The sequence below is a fragment of the Engystomops pustulosus genome, chromosome 5 (genome assembly GCF_040894005.1).
Source record: "Engystomops pustulosus chromosome 5, aEngPut4.maternal, whole genome shotgun sequence".
In the NCBI taxonomy this organism is placed as follows: domain Eukaryota; kingdom Metazoa; phylum Chordata; class Amphibia; order Anura; family Leptodactylidae; genus Engystomops; species Engystomops pustulosus.
Genome location: NC_092415.1, coordinates 197,406,211 through 197,424,396, shown reverse-complemented (window position 1 = coordinate 197,424,396; position 18,186 = coordinate 197,406,211). Strand labels below are relative to the sequence as shown.

Below are 18,186 nucleotides of genomic sequence, written 5' to 3'. Positions count from 1 at the left end.
TTATCTGTGGCCTTGGAGGAATGATGTTTTTTTATCATTAGAGCTGAAGATTTAATGATTTTCTTCCTTTTTAATAAAAATAACTAGATATGAAACGTGATTAATGCAAAGCGGCAAACAACCCCGCGTACAACCTTCTTGTCGTCTAGTAATGTCTGAATGTTAAGTAAATTATAGACTTGTCATCACTTAGAGATTCATTGGATGAATGTATTCAGTGACTTAAAGGGATTCTCTGGTCTAGGAAACTCTTTTCTAATTGCCCCGACTGTGAGTTAAAGGGGCTGATACATACTGATGCAATAGGTGGCTTCTCCCAACATCACAGGATGAGCTAGGAGAGGTCACTCAGCCAATCAATGGCTGGATTGAAGACCAGCCCCCTTCAGTGATTGGTTGTGCAGCCTCTACTAGCCTTTCCTGTGGAGTTGGAAGTAGTGATTAGGAGTAGGGAGTAAACAGTACATTTTTAGTGGATTCTTGTAGAAGCAGTCATGCAGAGTGTCTATTGTTCTGGATGACCTGGCCACAAAATCCTACTGGTTATAATAGGTTGTTCTTGTGTGGTAGTGCTTAACCGAAACAGAAAACCGGAGACTAGTGATGAGTGGAACCAGTAAAGTTCCGCCAAACTTGAAAAAAAAATCTTGTTTGGGTCCTGGTTCGGTACTTCGACCAGAACCCCCACCGGTAGAACCTCCAATGTTGTTCAACGAACCTGCAAAGTTTGGCACTGACCCAAAATTTGCACTTCGGATCGGACATGTCCTCACACTGCTTTGCTCTTCACTCTCTGAGTTGCTCACAGACCCTGCCCTTTACTATGAATAAAATTGTAACAGACTTCTGGTTCGATACTACGGCAGTCAATCAAAGAAGATGGGAGGGGCTGTGGTCACTGCAGAGAGCCAAGAGCATAACAGTGTGAGGAAGTGCCACCAATGCTATTGAGGATGCTTAAATTCGGGAACACAAAAATCCATTTTTTCACAGCCCTGCTTCTACTGACAACAGTGTTGGACTGGCATGTGTTGGGCCTACCAGAGGCGGGGATCTGCAGGACCCGCCCTTCAACCATAAGATACCATGCAAAAAATTATATCATGTAGGATGTGCCATCAAAAAGATCTAATAATCTATAATATCGGTATCATCCTATATAAAATAGATCATAAAATCCAATGATTACTCCATTAACTTCCAAATGTAAATCTTTGGGGGCCATTATAAAGTGTTAGAACCTGGGGCCCACCGGAGGATCCTCTGATGCTCTGGTGGGCCAGTCCGACACTGAATGACAACTTACGATTTACGATCCCAATCACAGTCTACAACTAAATTGTGTAAAACTTTTGCACTTTAGTTGGGAATTTCCTTAAAAAAACTTACATAATGTAGCAAAACTTTGTTTGAAAATTGTCCAAATCCCCCCCCCCCCATCTGGGTGGAAATTCTCCATCTGTAGCAGTGCTTAGCGATGTTCAGCAGCAAGATAAGTGTTGATGTAAAACTTTACAACCAATTATAGATTGTTATACGGCGACTTCTTGCCAGAGAGGTGACCCGGCCTTCATCTCCGCTCAGTAGGGAAGCTGCCGGTTTCTTGGCTGAAAAGAGGAACGCTTCCAAACCAGATGCAGGATTCTGCGAGAGCCAAGAACGTGGCGGCTCGATTGAGGCGCTCGCCCTGACGGGATCTAGCCTGGTACTAACAGATAAGAATGTCAAAACACCAGTCATGGCGCCTTTCAATTAAACACAAGTGCGGAACGGTAACAAAAATAATGAAGGATGTGGGGTCCTGTATGCCCCCCACTCCTCGGAATTTAAGGTTCGGCTGCCTGTCTTACCGAGACATATTCCCCGCACATCTTATATTCATGAACGCTGAGAAAAGCTGAAGATTTATTCCCCTGCAAATACGTAGGAAACTTGGCAATAATGGGGCCCCAAGTGAAGTTATTTCATAGGGGCCCATATAAATGTGATGCCTCAACTGTGATTGGCAGAGTAAGGGGTCATTCTGCTTCTCCCGGGTTCCCCATATAAATCCAGTCTCACACGTTGCATCTAATCAAAGGCCTCAAAGCCTGGTGTGCACTATAGGCAACACCACCCCAGACTATATCAAGAGCACTTCCCCCCTACCAGCAGGCACAGGCAGGGGCAAGTGCTGAGGGAGCACGGGGAGAGGAGGAGTGCAACAGACTGTGAAGCTACAGCATGGAGGGGTTCTGGTAACACCCCTCTAGAGCCCTCCCAGCTCATTAGCATAATCATCAAAGTAGGTTTTAGATAGAATGAGGCCATGGATAACAGATATAAGAAGATTACCACAGTCCCGGTGCCTGGATCTATGAGTAGTGTCCCTGGTTTATCAGGATGGATTTCGATGGTAGATTTCCTTTAAGGGGACCAGAGGAACTGAGTAAATGTTACAACCTGCTAAGCTCTTTCTACTCTATAACATGCTGCCTGCAGATAGGACTCTATGTACAATCTGCTCAGCTTCTCCTGCTCTATAACATGCTGCCTGCAGATAGGACACTATGTACAATCTGCTCAGCTCCTCCTGCTCTATAACATGCTGCCTGCAGATAGGACACTATGTACAATCTTCTCAGCTTCTCCTGCTCTATAACCTGTTGCCTGCAGATAGAATACTATGTACAATCTGCTCGGCTCCTTCTGCTCTATAACATGCTGCCTGCAGATAGGACACAATATACAATCTGCTCAGCTCCTCCTGCTCTATAACATGCTCCCTGCAGATAGGACACAATATACAATCTGCTCAGCTCCTCCTGCTCTATAACATGCTGCCTGCAGATAGGAAACTATGTACAATCTTCTCAGCTCCTCCTGCTCTATAACATGCTGCCTGCAGATAGCACACTATGTACAATCTTCTCAGCTCCTCCTGCTCTATAACATGCTGCCTGCAGATAGGACACTATGTACAATCTGCTTAGCTCCTCCTGCTCTATAACATGCTGCCTGCAGATAGGACACTATGTACAATCGGCTCAGCTCCTCCTGCTCTATAACATGCTGCCTGCAGATAGGACACTATGTACAATCTGCTCAGCTTCTCCTGCTCTATAACCTGTTGCCTGCAGATAAGACACTATGTACAATCTGCACTGCTCCCCCTGCTCTATAACATTTTGCAGATAGATGACTGTACAATCCGCACATAGCTATTCTTGCTGTATAACCGCCTGCAGACAGGAGGCTGGGCTGCATGTTCAACGTGACAGGTTCCCTTTAATAACATTCATGATATACAGAAGATATCAGTCCTCTCGCAGCGCCGCTCAGGGCACATCATCATCTATATTTCAGGCGCTGCTCCCGTCATACAGTCAGCGATGCTCCGTTCCCTTCGGATGTATCAGGAATCGTCCTCTTTGGCTCCAGCATGGCCGCCTCTACGCCTGCTAGATAATACATTTGCATTACCGTCAACACTAATTAATACAACATGGCTGTGTTTTTTGCGACAAGAGGGGTCCGGCTTGTGCTGAGCGTTCGCCCCCCCCAACCTGCAGATTATGCTAAATAGCTTCATTCACAGTCCAGGCTCCTCGGCACGTTTGTTCCCTCCAGTGATAAACAAATTATACATGAAATCAATTCCACTTCACAATAATTTTCCCTATTGGGTATTATCTCTCCTCCCCTGCTCCCCGGAGTTGGGTTTGCATCCTGCGCGTTGCTAATGAGCTGGGGGCTCAGTGTTGCAGGTGGCACCCCCTGCCTGCAAGTCATGACATTTCCCATTCCGAATGCTGCTGGCATTTTTTCGACAGCTCCTGCTAACTAGCCTCTCTGACCCGCACTAAGAACAACTCATCTGATCGAATCTTCTAACCTGCCAATCATCCCGCCAAATGATCTTCACAGTCACTCCCAAAGGCAGAATAGAAAAGGGAAAAAGCCAGAGAGAAGGGGGAATATGGAGCAGGCGAGCGGCTTAGCTGCCTCCGCTCCGTCTAATGAGAAGACTTTAGTCTCCAAGGCAGCTGAGGCACTGAAAGGCTGCTGGGAAAATTAGGACAGGACTCAACGCCAGTAATTACCCATCTCTTCCCAAACACAGATTATCCTGCAACTAACACCTCAGAGATGCGCTTTTTTTTTTTTAACGTTTATGTTATCGTCAAAATTATTATCATAGTATCATAGTTTATACGGTTGAAAAAAGACACTTTTTAAAAAAAAAATTTTTATTTTTTTTTTATTTTTTTAGTTATTTATTTTTTATTAGTTTTTGTTTTGATGATAATTTTATTATTAGTATTTACATTAATCAATATTATTATTTCTTCTTCTTATTATTATTATTATGACATGATTATCATTAGTTTTTATTTGAATGAATATTTTATTATTATCATTAATTTAATCATAATTTCTTTTTTTTAATTACTTTTACTAGTTTTTTTTTAGAATTTTTGATAATATTTTTTTAATTTTATGTATTATTATTTTATTTATTTTTATTTATTTTTTATAGTATTATTTTAATTTTTTTAAATAATTTATAATTTTATTTTTTATTATTTTATGTTATATATTTTGTAGCTTTTATTATTATCTTTATCTCATATATTTTTATTGTATTATTATATTCAATATTAAAATAATATTAATATTTCTTAATTATTATGCATTATTTATTACTAGTGTTTTATTATTTTATGTTACCGTATATATTTTATTATTTTTTGAATTTTTTTTTACACATTATTTCTCATTTTATTACTATTTTATTTAATATATTTTATTACATTTATTTTTTTACTATATTATCTTAACATAATTAGTATTATTATTTTATATATTATCCTCATTTATTTCTCATTTTATTATTATTTATTTTATTAAAGGTTATTATTATTTTTATAATTTTACTATATTATCTTTACATAATTAGTATTTTTATTATTTTATATATTATTGTCATTTATTTCTTATTTTATTATTTATTATATCTTATTATTATTTTTATCATGTTACTATATTATCTTTACATAATTAGTATTTATATTATTTTATACTTTTTTTTAAATTTAATTCCTTTTATTTTTTAATTCTACTGTAAATATGTTGTTTTGTGTATTTTTTTTTTTGTTTACTGGTGCTCTGAACACAGATACTTTCTTAATACAATCCTGATCCTCTGGTAAAATCCCTAAGGAGATGCAGATGGATTTGGTAATTAATTTTCACAATTTATTCTGCTGTTTAGTAGCAAGGTTTTTTTGTTTTTTTTTTCGGTTGAACAAAGACAAAATGTGTTTTACAAAATGAAACAAAAATAAAAACGTCGCCCTAGAAAAACATCTGCTTTGTCATACTGGCTCGGTAAAAAAAATAAAATGGCCTTATTTTTGTGCTGGAAAAGAGGAGTAAGAAGAAGAATCTGAGCTGTAAATAGGTTACAGGAGAACATTTTATTTCCTACATTCTATATTTCCTTGAAGGGGAATTTTTTTTTTTTTAACACCATGACAACAGAATACTGAAGAACATGATAGTACATGGAGGGAATTTTTAGTTTAAAAAATAATAAATAATACATAAAGTAACACAAGGGAATGTGGAAATCGTTTCTTTTCTGTAAAGTGTAGTGGCCTATCATAAAAACTAGTGCTACTTTTATAGGTTTTTAATAAAAGAAACAAATCAAGTTTGATCAAAGCCTTAAAGGAAATTCATCCTGATAAACCAGGGACATTACTCCTAGGTCCAGGCACCACAACTGTGGTGATATCCCTATATTTGTTATCCATGGCCTTCTTCCTTCTAAAATCAACTTTTACAATTATGCTAATGAGCCAGAAGAGCTCTGGGGGCGTTACCAGAGCCCCTCTGTGCTGTAGCTTCACAAGTTGTTAAACTGTCTCAACCACTCCCCATCCTCTCTGCCTTATGTAATCTCACACAGTAAGAGGAAGGAATTGCTTTTGTACAGTGTAACACCCTGTGAAGCTAGAGCATGGAGAGTTCCTTGAAAAAAAAAACAACCTCTGAGCTGTTCTGGCTCATTAGCATAAGTTGATTTTAGAAGGCAGGAGGCCATGGATAACATATATAAGATTACCAGAGTCACGGTGCCTGGATCTATGGGTAAGTGCCCTTGGTTTATCATGATGGATTTCCTACTAACTCTACCAGAACATCCAAAAAAAGGGAGACCTCCACTTTTCCTGGATTCGTTGAAACATCTCCAAATCTTGTCTGATGCTGATTTTTTAAAAAATATGTGACAGGGGCACTTTATCCCCCCAAAAAAGGTGTGTAGCCAGCATGTTGTGAGCCCATGTCACAAAATGGGCGTGGCATGCTAAAAAAGGAGGCGTGTCAAATCAAAGATGGATGTTGTTTCAAAAAAAAAAATATTTGCACACTTGATCATGCACAACCCCCCTTCCCCCACTGGCTGGTGGTAGTATAATTCATTGTTACCATCCCTGAAAAAAAAAGTCTACAGTCACAAATTAAAGTGCAGAAACTTGGCTCCTCCCCTGACAAGCTGGAACAAAAGCTATTCTTATTGGACCAGAGAATTGGGTTGTGAGGGTAGTGACTGCGGAGGCGTGTCCAGCTCACAGCTCAGTGGATGGACGTGCACAGCACTATATACTTACAGCAACAGGTGGCGCTATACTATGCTAGTTAATTTCAAAACTTTATACTGGATAGTTTTTTAACAGGGTGTAAAGGGAAATATTCTTAATTTTTCATGCTCTCAGCAACAGATACAAGACATATTTGTAATTCTTCACGATTCATAGGTCCGTAGAGGGTGTATGTGCCATGCAGGTCCATACCTTAACCTTTCAGAGCCCTATGAATGTGCCATCTATAATTTTGGAGCCTTCTTGTGGTAGGAAGTCTATGGACACACTTGGGCCTGGTAAGGGTGCGGCTGCTAGATCCTTATCCGTCATATAACTCACACAATATAATCTCTTTTTATAGAATATGTAAATAAAGATGAATTCCCAACATTTGGGGTCAGTATTGCAGCTTCTCCAAGGAGGGAGGGGGAGCCTCACACTGCTGTGCTCTTAGCTCTCTGCATTCATCTGCTGCACAGCTACTCCCCTCTGCTCTGTGTAAAACCTGTAATAGTTGTCTACTTCAATACTCAAGCAGTCACTAAGAGTACAGGGGAGGGGTTGTGGAACAGCTCAAGGCAGAGTACTAAGAGCACAGCAGTGTGAGCACTTGGGGAAGCTGAAATCCTGGAATATACGGTAATCCATAGTTCTGCTTCCAGTAACAACATACACAATGGTATTATTGAATATCTCTCCAGGGGAAATACATAATACTAGCTGCAGTACTGCATGATCAAAATAGATTAACTTTTTAACATATTACATTCCCTTTCAGATACCTCACATTTTTTTATATATATTTTTATGGTATCAAATCTCAGATGCATTCACTTGCTTTGAACATGTTCTCCAAATCCAATGCATAGACAAAAATTTGACTAAAAACTCTGGCCACTAGGGGGAGCTAAAGAACACTATGATAGACAATTCTCCAGCTCCCTCTAGTGGTAGCTGAAAGTAAATATTTTTTTCATTTACTATGTCTATCCATGGGCTTGGAGTTCTGTATGGGACCTAAAATGGGAGTTTCAAAAAGATGAATTGGAAATGCATTAGCAAACAATTTACAAAAAGGTGGTGAATAAAATCTGTAGACCCAATCATTTTCAATAGAGAGGAACCAATAATTTAAAGCTTCCTCGGCCGGCGCTACAGTCATTGTCATTTTTACACTGTCCGCTGTGAATCCAAATATCATGGCAGGTTATCAGCCACTTCCACTCAAACGCGCTTTTATGTTAAGACACTTCATCGGATGTCGGTAGAGCATAAAGACGTCTAGTGGGACTTGGCTGCTGTCCTGGTATTAATAATGTAGCACAGTGTGCATAGAACATGTTATAAATCACCTTAAAAAAAAAAACACAAAAAACTCAGACAAAACAAACATGAAAACAAACAAGGACTTCAACATTAATAAATACCCACAACGGAGAAAAAAAACCCTAAAGGTCAACATTTCACAGCCAGTGCAGGAATCATCACAGAACTCAGAGCTATAATCACTAAAAGACACACTATCTGTCCAAAAAGTTCTAACTCCTACTTAAATATGTCTAGTTTTGCAATCAATTGTAGATACAGTTCCAAAGAAGTGTTCACTTGAATAACCTTGACTAAAAACTTCCAACTGATTTTTGCTTAAATTTATCCCTGCATAAACAAACATTCCTATGTGTCTCCATGGCTACAGACTACAATTACAATGTAGTGTAGTCTGATCCGCCTATGGACGCATAACAATCTATAGGTAGGACCTTCCAGCCCCCTATGACCTCTAGTGAAGCTTTCTGAATGCTTTCCTTTAGCCCCAGGCTGCAATGATCAGCTGTAAGGTGTCTGTAATGACATTTAATTGATAATTGTCACTGGGACAAAAAAAGATTTTCCTGGATCTACAATTATAAAGTATACAGTTCCGACTTACATACAAATTCAACTTAAGAACAAACCTAAATAACTTATCTTGTACGTAACTCAGGGACTATGTATATTGGAATGGTGGAGCCAGGTAAGTGGAGAAAGAAGCCATTTTCTCTCTACTACAAAGTTAATTTCTTTACACCAGGGCTGTGAAGTTAATAAGCCAAACCTTGGACTCCTCAATTTCCCTAACTCTGATTCCTACATACATGGGGCATGTTTAAAGGGAACCTACCACCCCGATTCTACCTATAAAAGGTAGAACGGGTGGTAGGTGGATGAATGGGACGTGTGGATAGCTCTCTTTTGGGCTAATCCTCACGTCCCGGCTATCCTTTAGTAAACTTTAATCCGCAGAGTAGCCGGACACCCCAGTAGCCTCTTTCCTCTGCCTACCATGTCATCTTCGGCACGCGTTCACCGCATGCGCAGTAGCTCCAGCCTCGGAGCTATGGCCGCGCACCCGCAGGCCTGCGCATGTGCAAAATGCCGGGTATTTGGACGAGGGCGGCCGAAGATGACATTGTAGGCGGAGGAAAGAGGCTACTGTGACATGGAGTAGCCGCGATGGTAGACTCATGTCCGGCTACTCCATGCCCCAGTAGCCGCTTAAAAAAATTTGCATATCCGCGGATTAAAGTTAGCTGGGACGTGAGGATTACCCCAAAAAAGGGCTCTCCTCACGTCCCATTCATCCACCTACCACCCGATCTACCTTTATAGGTAGAATCGTGGTGGTAGGTTCCCTTTAAGTGATAAATTTACAGTAATAATAAGGCTTTTTAATGACTACAATGATACAATAACTAAGTTGTTTAGGTAGAACATATAAAAAATATTTATTGGAATACAACCATAGAACTTTGGCTGTAATACATTATAATTATGTAGTACACTATTTTGAAAAAAAACGAAAATGTAGTGAATAATATTTGTTTAGTGAGTCCATGAATTTGTTCCTAGAAACAGTATCGCTTCCATCCGATCCTCCTTCTGACCTAATTATTTGAAGGATAGAAAACTCTCTCTATACACTGACTTGGCTTGGGGGCAAAACAGTAACCACACGGGCAACATGTCTAACAATTTCTGGATATGGAGGAATTGCCTGATGAACAGTCAGTTTGGATGAATGGTTGAACTTTCAATATCAGACTTCTCTCTGGGAACAGCTCACACGTGTGTCGCATCATAATGCTGCACAGTCTAGCAGTGCTAGATAATATATGGAGGCTTCTATACTTACAGTAACATACACATGAAAAAGTACAATATTTCTGAATTTGAGTTTTTAGAAAACAGTTTTCCCTGGGATCCTATGGATAATGTATGAGCAGCTAACCTCTACAAACATGAACTCAGAGGATAAGTAAACTAAAACATAAAGCAGTATACAGAGAGAACATTATTATTATTAACATACAGTGGACAATAAAATCATAATCCAGTTTTCCTGATCACTCTAAGATTCCTTCCCCTCTGATCAGTAGGGGAGGAGCTTCACCACTGAGCATGTACATAGTGTGCAGTCACATTCATCTCAACATAATATTCCATGGACAATTGATTTATGCACAGTTTAATGAAACTTAACATATGCTAAGTATTTAACTTAATCCTGATTTTCTGGTCACTCTAGCAGTGCTAGATGATTGCAAGCAGTCCCAGTGCCCGTTTACTGTGATCTGCAGGGGAGCAGCTTCACTGCTGAGCATGAGCAAAAAGTGCATCCACATTCATCTCAACCTAAAGCCTAAATCCTCAGATCAGGAATAGTACAGACATTTATAGGACACTCCATAATTTCCCCAAATTCTTATGATATGCAGAAGATACTGCTGTAACAATTTATTATATATTTTTACAGTCTGAGTCCATCCATTTTATTCCGTCTCCAACTCCACCGCCCTGCATTACACTGTGCTATAGATCCATGCGAGGCTTGTTAAACAGTGGAAAAGTTAGTGACCATTTCAAGTGTGTTTCCAAAATTAACTGTATTTGGCACCAGTTTAAATCAATATTACAAAGGTCACAATCTGTGCTCACAATTTGCTCCATTTTTAGCCCTGGAGTAATTGAAATACATTTTATGCGGATCTGATACTTAATATTTCAGTCACATTCTAATATTTAAATTTCTACCCTTTGGTTGGAATTTGCCAAAAGCAAATATTTAAATGATTTTATCAGAATTATTTCGCCCCGAGGAGGTGAAATTTGTTTTGCCAATTGGCAAATAATCACAGTAATGTATGTAAACCCCCCTCTGTACATATGTATATGTAGGGATTTGTGTACGGAAGGAAACATGAGAAAGATTTCAGATTACTTGTATACAGAGAAAAGCGGAATCTTCTATTTTTCTTTACAAAAATTTTTTTAAGTGACCCTCCACCCTGAAAACTATTTTCATCCAAATATTATGTAAAAACAGTCCGAATATCTAGAACCCTGTGTTCTGCTCCGGGTGCCAAAAATTGCGTGATTCATTTCCCCCTTCTCTGATACCTAATGGATGGTCAAATTTGTTTTTTTATGGGGGGTTTCTCTAATTTCAATACTTTTCAAGCATGAGCCCTGACAATCTTCAGACTTGCCTGGGTCCCAGCTGTTACCTTCTACAGTGACAAATTTGAAATCCACTATAAAAATTCATGTAACATTGAACATTTTTAAAATCCTGTGGATGCAGCTCTGTTAACCCTGTGGATGCAGCTCTGTAAATCCCATCAAAGCAAACCGCATCAGCAACAAGCAAGTCTGGTGATTACTACTCCCTGCGCACGACAGAAGGCAAAGACAGGTCGCCTTGTCTCCACTGTGACTGCACCTCTGTCAATTCACTTGTCCAGTTGCTACGCAGTTGAGCGGGTACGCTACTCACTACCCCTGGTGCCTCACTGCCTAGCAACTGGCTGAATGAAACAACGCATGCGCAGTGAGAGTGGAGACAAGGTGACCTGTCTTTACTAGAAGACAGAAGGTAATCACAAGACTTGCTTGTGGAGGAGGAGGGAGGAAAACTGAAGGAGACAAGGACTTGGTCCATAGAAGTTGACTGGAGCTCACTGGAGGTTACTAGCAAGGAGCCAGGTAAATTGAAATTATTTCAAGGGCTATTGAAACCTGTCATCAGTTGAAAATTTCCGATCCTGATGACAGGTTCCCTTTAATGAGGTTGTTTGTGCAGCCGCCGCAGGTACACCTCCTCCTTACCTCCTTTCACCTTCCCTGACCCTTGTTCACCCGTAAAGTCACAGCTGTGTGTCCCAATTCCCAACCTCTGCACATGAGCGCCTCAATATTGCCCAGCCCATGCACAGTAATAGTTTTTGAGTGTCCATAAGATTTGTTTTAACAGGGACAAATAATGGCAAATCCAAAGCAAGAAATATGGAACTCTTATCCAAAGGCATCGGTATAATAATGGGAATCAGATTATGTAAATAAACAAGCGATGTGGATTGGAGGCAGATGATGGAGTTGGCATAGCAAATAATAAAATAACCCTGCCTATTCATCACTTGCCAACACCTTGCCACCAAAACTTACAGTAAGCGCAGCCACAGGAGCAGCCTCCAACCCCATCACATTCAACTGGGGTTTGTATATATCCCACCTTGTTTTTTGGCTGGAACAAGAGGCTAGGCAACCACCAAACAATAAAATCCATGCAGCACCTGAATGCCAATGGTAGATTCCTATCATATTTTAACACATAGATGACCCCCTCCCCCCACCATGTATACATTAGATAGTCAGACAGTTCTGCCAAAATGAACAGGTTCAGCTCATGTGCACATAAGAAGTTATTCTGAAAAAATATGTAAGTGTTTTTGGAAAGAATAAGGAAAGCAACGCCACTTTTAGCTACCCTGTAAGCCAGCCGCCTTAACATCAAGCATGACTTTCAGGAAGCCTAATGACATGATGCTGGATTAAAACCGTTAAGGGGACTGCCTTACAAAGTGGCTAAAAGAGGCGTGGCTTTCCCTATCCAATTCTGGAAAACTTATTTGCATATTTTTCATGTTGACCATAACATTAGACACCCTTACTGTCCCTATAGATATCCCTCTGGAAAACCCTATGACAATGACACGTGTGATCCGAAACTGACGCCCAAGAACGGCCCCCTCCACCTCATCCAGTAGTAACGTATCAGGTTATATTTTTAGTACGTGGGTTCTCCTTGCAGTATCTCATACACATGCTGACATCTGGTGTGAAAAAAAAACTATTTTCAAGTGTCACATTTTGACTGCATACCTGATGCTGCCCCACAGGCAGCGGATGATGCCTGAGGCAAGAGGCTCAACTCCCCTCATAGGTAATACACCCCTTCAGTGACCAGTATCAGACACAGACATTAGCAGGCCCCGATGCGAGGACAGTAAATGGGCCTCATGGGCTCTCATAAAGCACCAGTATTGTATCAATATAACAATCTGTTACTATGTAATATTCAGTATCCCAGGCAGTGGCTTATGGGAAATGCTGTGCCTGGTAGCACCAATGGCACTTACCCTAAAGCTAAAAACAGGAGAGCACGAGGACCTAGAACATTAACCAACAAAAAAGAATTATATATATAAATCCCCCAAAATATCTCGATCCATCGGCTCCGACCATTAGCTGAAAAGTTTGTAAACTATCAAACTTCATTGTTAATTACCCCCCCCCCCCATGTCTCAGGCTGAGTCACCATAAACAAGCCTTTATTCCATATATAATCCATAGACAAGGGTCCAGATACTTATTTTATCTTCTTCTAGAACATTCTGCCGTGCACCCACCTAGATCCGGCCACGTAACGTGACATCAGTGCTTGCTGTTTGAGAGACTTTTACTGAAACTATTGTTTTTCCCGAACATCCTCATGCTGTCCACGGCTTCTGGCTGTAACTTCACATTCGGTACAGTAAAAATGGAAGACACTGCAAGAGAAAGGGAAAAAGTCATTTTAAGGTAAAATCATAAAAAAATAATAAAAAATATAAAAATTGTCAAAAATGATGTTATTATTAACTTTGGACACTTTCAGTTATTCGATAAACCTTGATGAATTAATCAGGATTTGTATAAAGATGGTCCGGGAGGAGTTGGACATTTTATGACTGCAGTGTTTAGCAGTTTTCCCCTATGCAGGCTCTATCTCTAATTCTTAGTTGAGAAAACAAGGGATTCTGCTTTATAACTCCCTTTAACTCAGAAACAAAAACAGTACAATATTCAGCATTAAATGGGAAGCAATGAGCAGTATCGATGTGCAAAGCATTGGGGTAAGATATAAAACTTAATATTCTCCTCTTAGTTTCTCCTATCCTACTGCCATAAGAGAGCCCATCAGGACTCTCAATGTCAATCACTGTGTGTGGGCAGAGTAATCTGGACTCTCACTGTCAATCACTCTGTGTGGGTGGAGTAATCAGGACTCTCACTGTCAATCATTGTGTCTGGGCGGAGTAATCAGGACTCTCACTGTCAATCACTGTGTGTGGGCAGGGTAATGAGGACTTTATTGTCAATCATTGTGAATAGGCGGAGTAATCAGGTCTCTCACTGCCAATCACTGTGTGGGTGGAGTAATCAGGACTCTCACAGTCAATCACTGTGTGTGGGCAGAGGAATCAGGACTTTCATTGTCAATCATTGTGAATGGGCGGAGTAATCAGGACTCTCAGTGCCAATCATGGTGTGTGGACTATGTAATCAAAGCTCTCACTGCCAATCACTGTGCATGGGTGGAGTAATCAGGACTCCCACTGTCAGTCACTGTGCATGGGCGGAGTAATCAGGACTCTCACTGGCAATTACTTTGTGTGGGTGGGGTAATCAGGACTCTCGCTGTCAATCACTGTGTGTGGGCGGAGTAATCAGGACTCTCACTGTCAATCACTGTGTGTGGGCGGAGTAATGAGGACTCTCACTGTCAATCACCGTGTGTGGGCAGGGTAATTAGGATTTTCATTGTCAATCGCTGTGAGTGGGTGGAGTAATCAGGACTTTCACAGTCATTCACTCTGCATGGGCGGAGTAATCAGGACTCCCACTGTCAGTCACTGTGCATGGGCAGAGTAATCAGGACTCTCACTGTCAATCACTGTGTGTGGGAGAAGAAATCAGGACTCTCACTATCAATCACTGTGTATGGGAGTAGTAATAAGGACTTTCAATATCAATCAATGTGTGTGGGCGGAGTAATAAGGACTCTCACTATCAATCACTGTGTGTTTGGGCGGAGTAATCAGGACTCTCACTGTCAATCACTGTGATTGACAGTAATCAGTACTGTCACTGTCAATCACTGTATGTGGGGGGGTCATCAGGGATTTCACCGTCAATCACTGTGTGTGGGCGGAGTAACCATCTTGTTTGGATTAACTCTGTTTCAAATCCTATAAACCTCTTCATAACCAGCAGCTATGGCAGCACATATCATCTGACAGGTTGGCTATTTAATTCTCTTTCCTGTGGATTATTATCCCTTCCCGCCAAGTGCCTGAGGATTTGACATCATTTAAGGGAAGGTTCCTTGAGGGATGACTGGCTACATGCCTCGGAGTAGAGGTTCAGCCCACTATACGACCTCCCTCTCTGTGATGTGACGGGCGGTAACAGTGTATCTACAGACCCAACAATGATACTACATCCTTCCAAGCTCGGGCGTATCTTTGTTTCCAGAACACATCCAAAGCCGAGCTCTCTGCCTACGTAACTGGACTCTATCTCTCTCCCACAACTAAATTTGTGTTTCATAATGATTATCTTGCAGACGCAGAAACCATATTTCACTAACTTAAAAAAAAAAAATTAAAAAAAAAATTTCACTGGAGGCATTTAACGAAAACCTTCCTTTAAAATATAATGATTTTTTTTCATCTTTATTCCACCCCACCCCCCCTTCAAAAGGTTTCACTGCTCCGATGTTTAACGTTATGCAAAGACGTGTTTCTGCCAGTGAATATCTCCTTATGGTTATGCTTCTGTAAATTACCTGCTGTGAGCTGATAAAAGGATTAATGCTGCCAAAATTCTTAATCTGTGAAATTACAAATTAAATTCTCATATTAAAAATACCACCCTGAGGTATTTTTTGTGGTTTTAATTCCCCTCTGGTGTTCTGCATACATTGTGCTTGTTAATGACTACGACAAGTCCTCTCCGCTGGCAGGCTGCTGCCGCGCGATAGTGCGCCGCCATTTACTTTGCTGATAGAGCCTGGATTTAACCACTGGCTGATAAACTAAGTGGCAACTGGGTAATAACTCAATATTAAGTGAAAAGTGCTACTACAGAATACAGAATTTAGAGACTGGCCGCGCTTAATCATTCATTCACATCGGATTGAGATGTCATAAATGGAGAATGATCTTAGGGAAGAAGCTCGGAATCAATGATGGGGGAGAAAAAGGGAAAAAAAAGATGAATTAATTTGCCTGGTAAAGTCTTAATGACTGATCTTTTTAAAATTCATTGGGATTGTGGCCCCCCGCAACTGTGTAGGAGGGGGATGGAGAAGTTAATTAACCTGATCTTGTATATATAAACAAAATAATTCTAACCTATGCTCCAAAAATATATAAGTTGTGGTTCTATGTCTTCTATCAACCAGTGAAGCAAAAGTACTAATCTAAAATGGCCGTTAAGACATAAATTCTGAGAATCTAAATTGGCTCCACCCCTGAGGAACCAATGTCCTTGCCATATTAAATAGAAAGAAAGGTAAGTCTTGAAAAGTTCTTTCAAATTTGGATATTAATGACTAGAGATGAGCAGACCCGCAGTTTGGAACTGAATCTAAAATGGCCGTTAAAACATAAATTCTGAGAATCTAAATTGGCTCCTCCCCTGAGGAACCAATGTTCTTGCCATATTACATAGAAAGAGAATTAAGTCTTGAAAAGGTCTTTAAAATTTGGATATTAATGACTAGAGATGAGCAGACCCGTAGTTTGGAACTCAAATCCATAAGATAGGTAATTAATATTGGAATTCTGGGCTCACCTCACAATTGGAACCCACATTATTCCGCTGATTCTGGCTGATAATGGGGTCAGAATACCAAAAGAGAACAGAGTTAGAAACCCAGATCTCTTCTCTGTGTAGTGGCCGATCCTAAAAACTGCAGCACAATGAGGAAACCGTTTGTAAAATTGCTATTTAACCATAACTGAGGAGAGTCATTACAGGCTCCACCCCTGAGGAGCCGCTATTCTTAAAATATAACACACACAGAGGATTTATTGCAGAGGGATATTGCAATTTTGGATATTGATGACCAATATCCGATTGATAATCGGAGGGTGTGTATACTCGAGACCTTCACTGATCAGCCGATTCTGGAAGCTTCCTGTAACAACTTTAGAAGAGGAACTGATGTACATTCCCCAAGTAGTGGCTGAGCCTGGGTATTTATAGGGAACTCATGGAGAGAACATTTCTATGCAAGGAGTTTTCCCTTAATTAAGATCTGTACCTATCCATTGCATTCTATGGAGCACAGGACCAAAACTTGACGAGCTAATGGTAGAAGTCGGTATCGCAGGCCAGGTAAGTTTTGTCGATCTGCCGGGACACCCCTCCCCAACAGACATTAATAGGTATGCCTTAAAAACTAATAAGGTGTCCTACACAATACTGAGTTTACTTGTGGGTTGACTGGGAGTAAAATGATTCCCTTTTGCTGCCTTAAAACTAGAGACAAATCATGACATCATTTGTAGCATGTACAAGTTTGATGACATTCAATGTTAATGATGATGTCTGGTCCTCTGTCGTGTAATCAGGTTATGCTGCAAGTCAATGATCTAATAATCCAAAGCAATTCTTCACTTTAAAGGAAACCTGTCACCAGGAGACCCATTTTTAGCCCTCCCCCAGTCCCCACAGAGCATAGTACATACACTGCCAAAGTGTTTTTATATTAAAAATAGGTTTTACAGAAAAAAAGATATGTTATATTGTACCTTTCATTAGCATCTGCTGTGTGACTAAGCAGTTGCCAAATGGGAGTGGCTGGAAAGGAGCAGTTCCCCCCCACCCTTGGGAAACAGCTACTCTATGTGTCCTTTTCAAATATATGAAAACACCCATCACTTGGCTTAGCGACGCCCCCTGCTCCTCTACAGCCAATCCCGAGTGTGGGGAGTTATTCATATATTTGAAAAGGTCACATGTTTCCCAAGTGTGGGGGGGAACTGCTCCTTTCCAGCCCCTCCCAATTGGCAACTGCCTAGTCACACAGCAGATGCTGGTGACAGGTTCCCTTTAATGTTAGAGGACTCTCATGTCTATACGTGGCATTATATACTCTTCATATATCTCTACAATACGACCTGATCTATAGAGACATCTTTCCAGTTGTAATCTGGAAATGGGTGTATGTTGTGCTATGCTTTCCATCAAAAATTAATTAAAGGCAATGGCTTAAGGTTTAAAGTTATCCATAAAGAAGGGGGTAACTTGCTTCTAATGGGGGGCCACCAGCTGGGATCTCACCAATCAAGAGAATGAGGGTCTCATTCCAACATTTAAAGGAATTGGCTGGCCAAATATGTTCACCATCTCCACCAGCCCTATACTCACACCCCCCCCCTAATCAATTTGTTCAGGAAAACAGATGCCC

At 40.4% G+C, this 18,186-nt stretch overlaps 1 protein-coding gene across 3 annotated transcripts in view; it reads right to left on the bottom strand.

The window, feature by feature from the left end:
• The window catches only part of CDK14 (cyclin dependent kinase 14), a 317,114-nt gene that overhangs the window by 46,002 nt on the left and 252,926 nt on the right, over positions 1–18,186 (bottom strand). For all 3 annotated transcript variants that reach the window (XM_072154286.1, XM_072154287.1, XM_072154289.1), the window contains one exon: positions 13,355–13,495. In XM_072154286.1, the coding sequence (XP_072010387.1) occupies positions 13,380–13,495 (116 nt within the window). In that variant the 3' untranslated portion in view covers positions 13,355–13,379. The remainder of the gene's footprint in view (positions 1–13,354; positions 13,496–18,186) is intronic.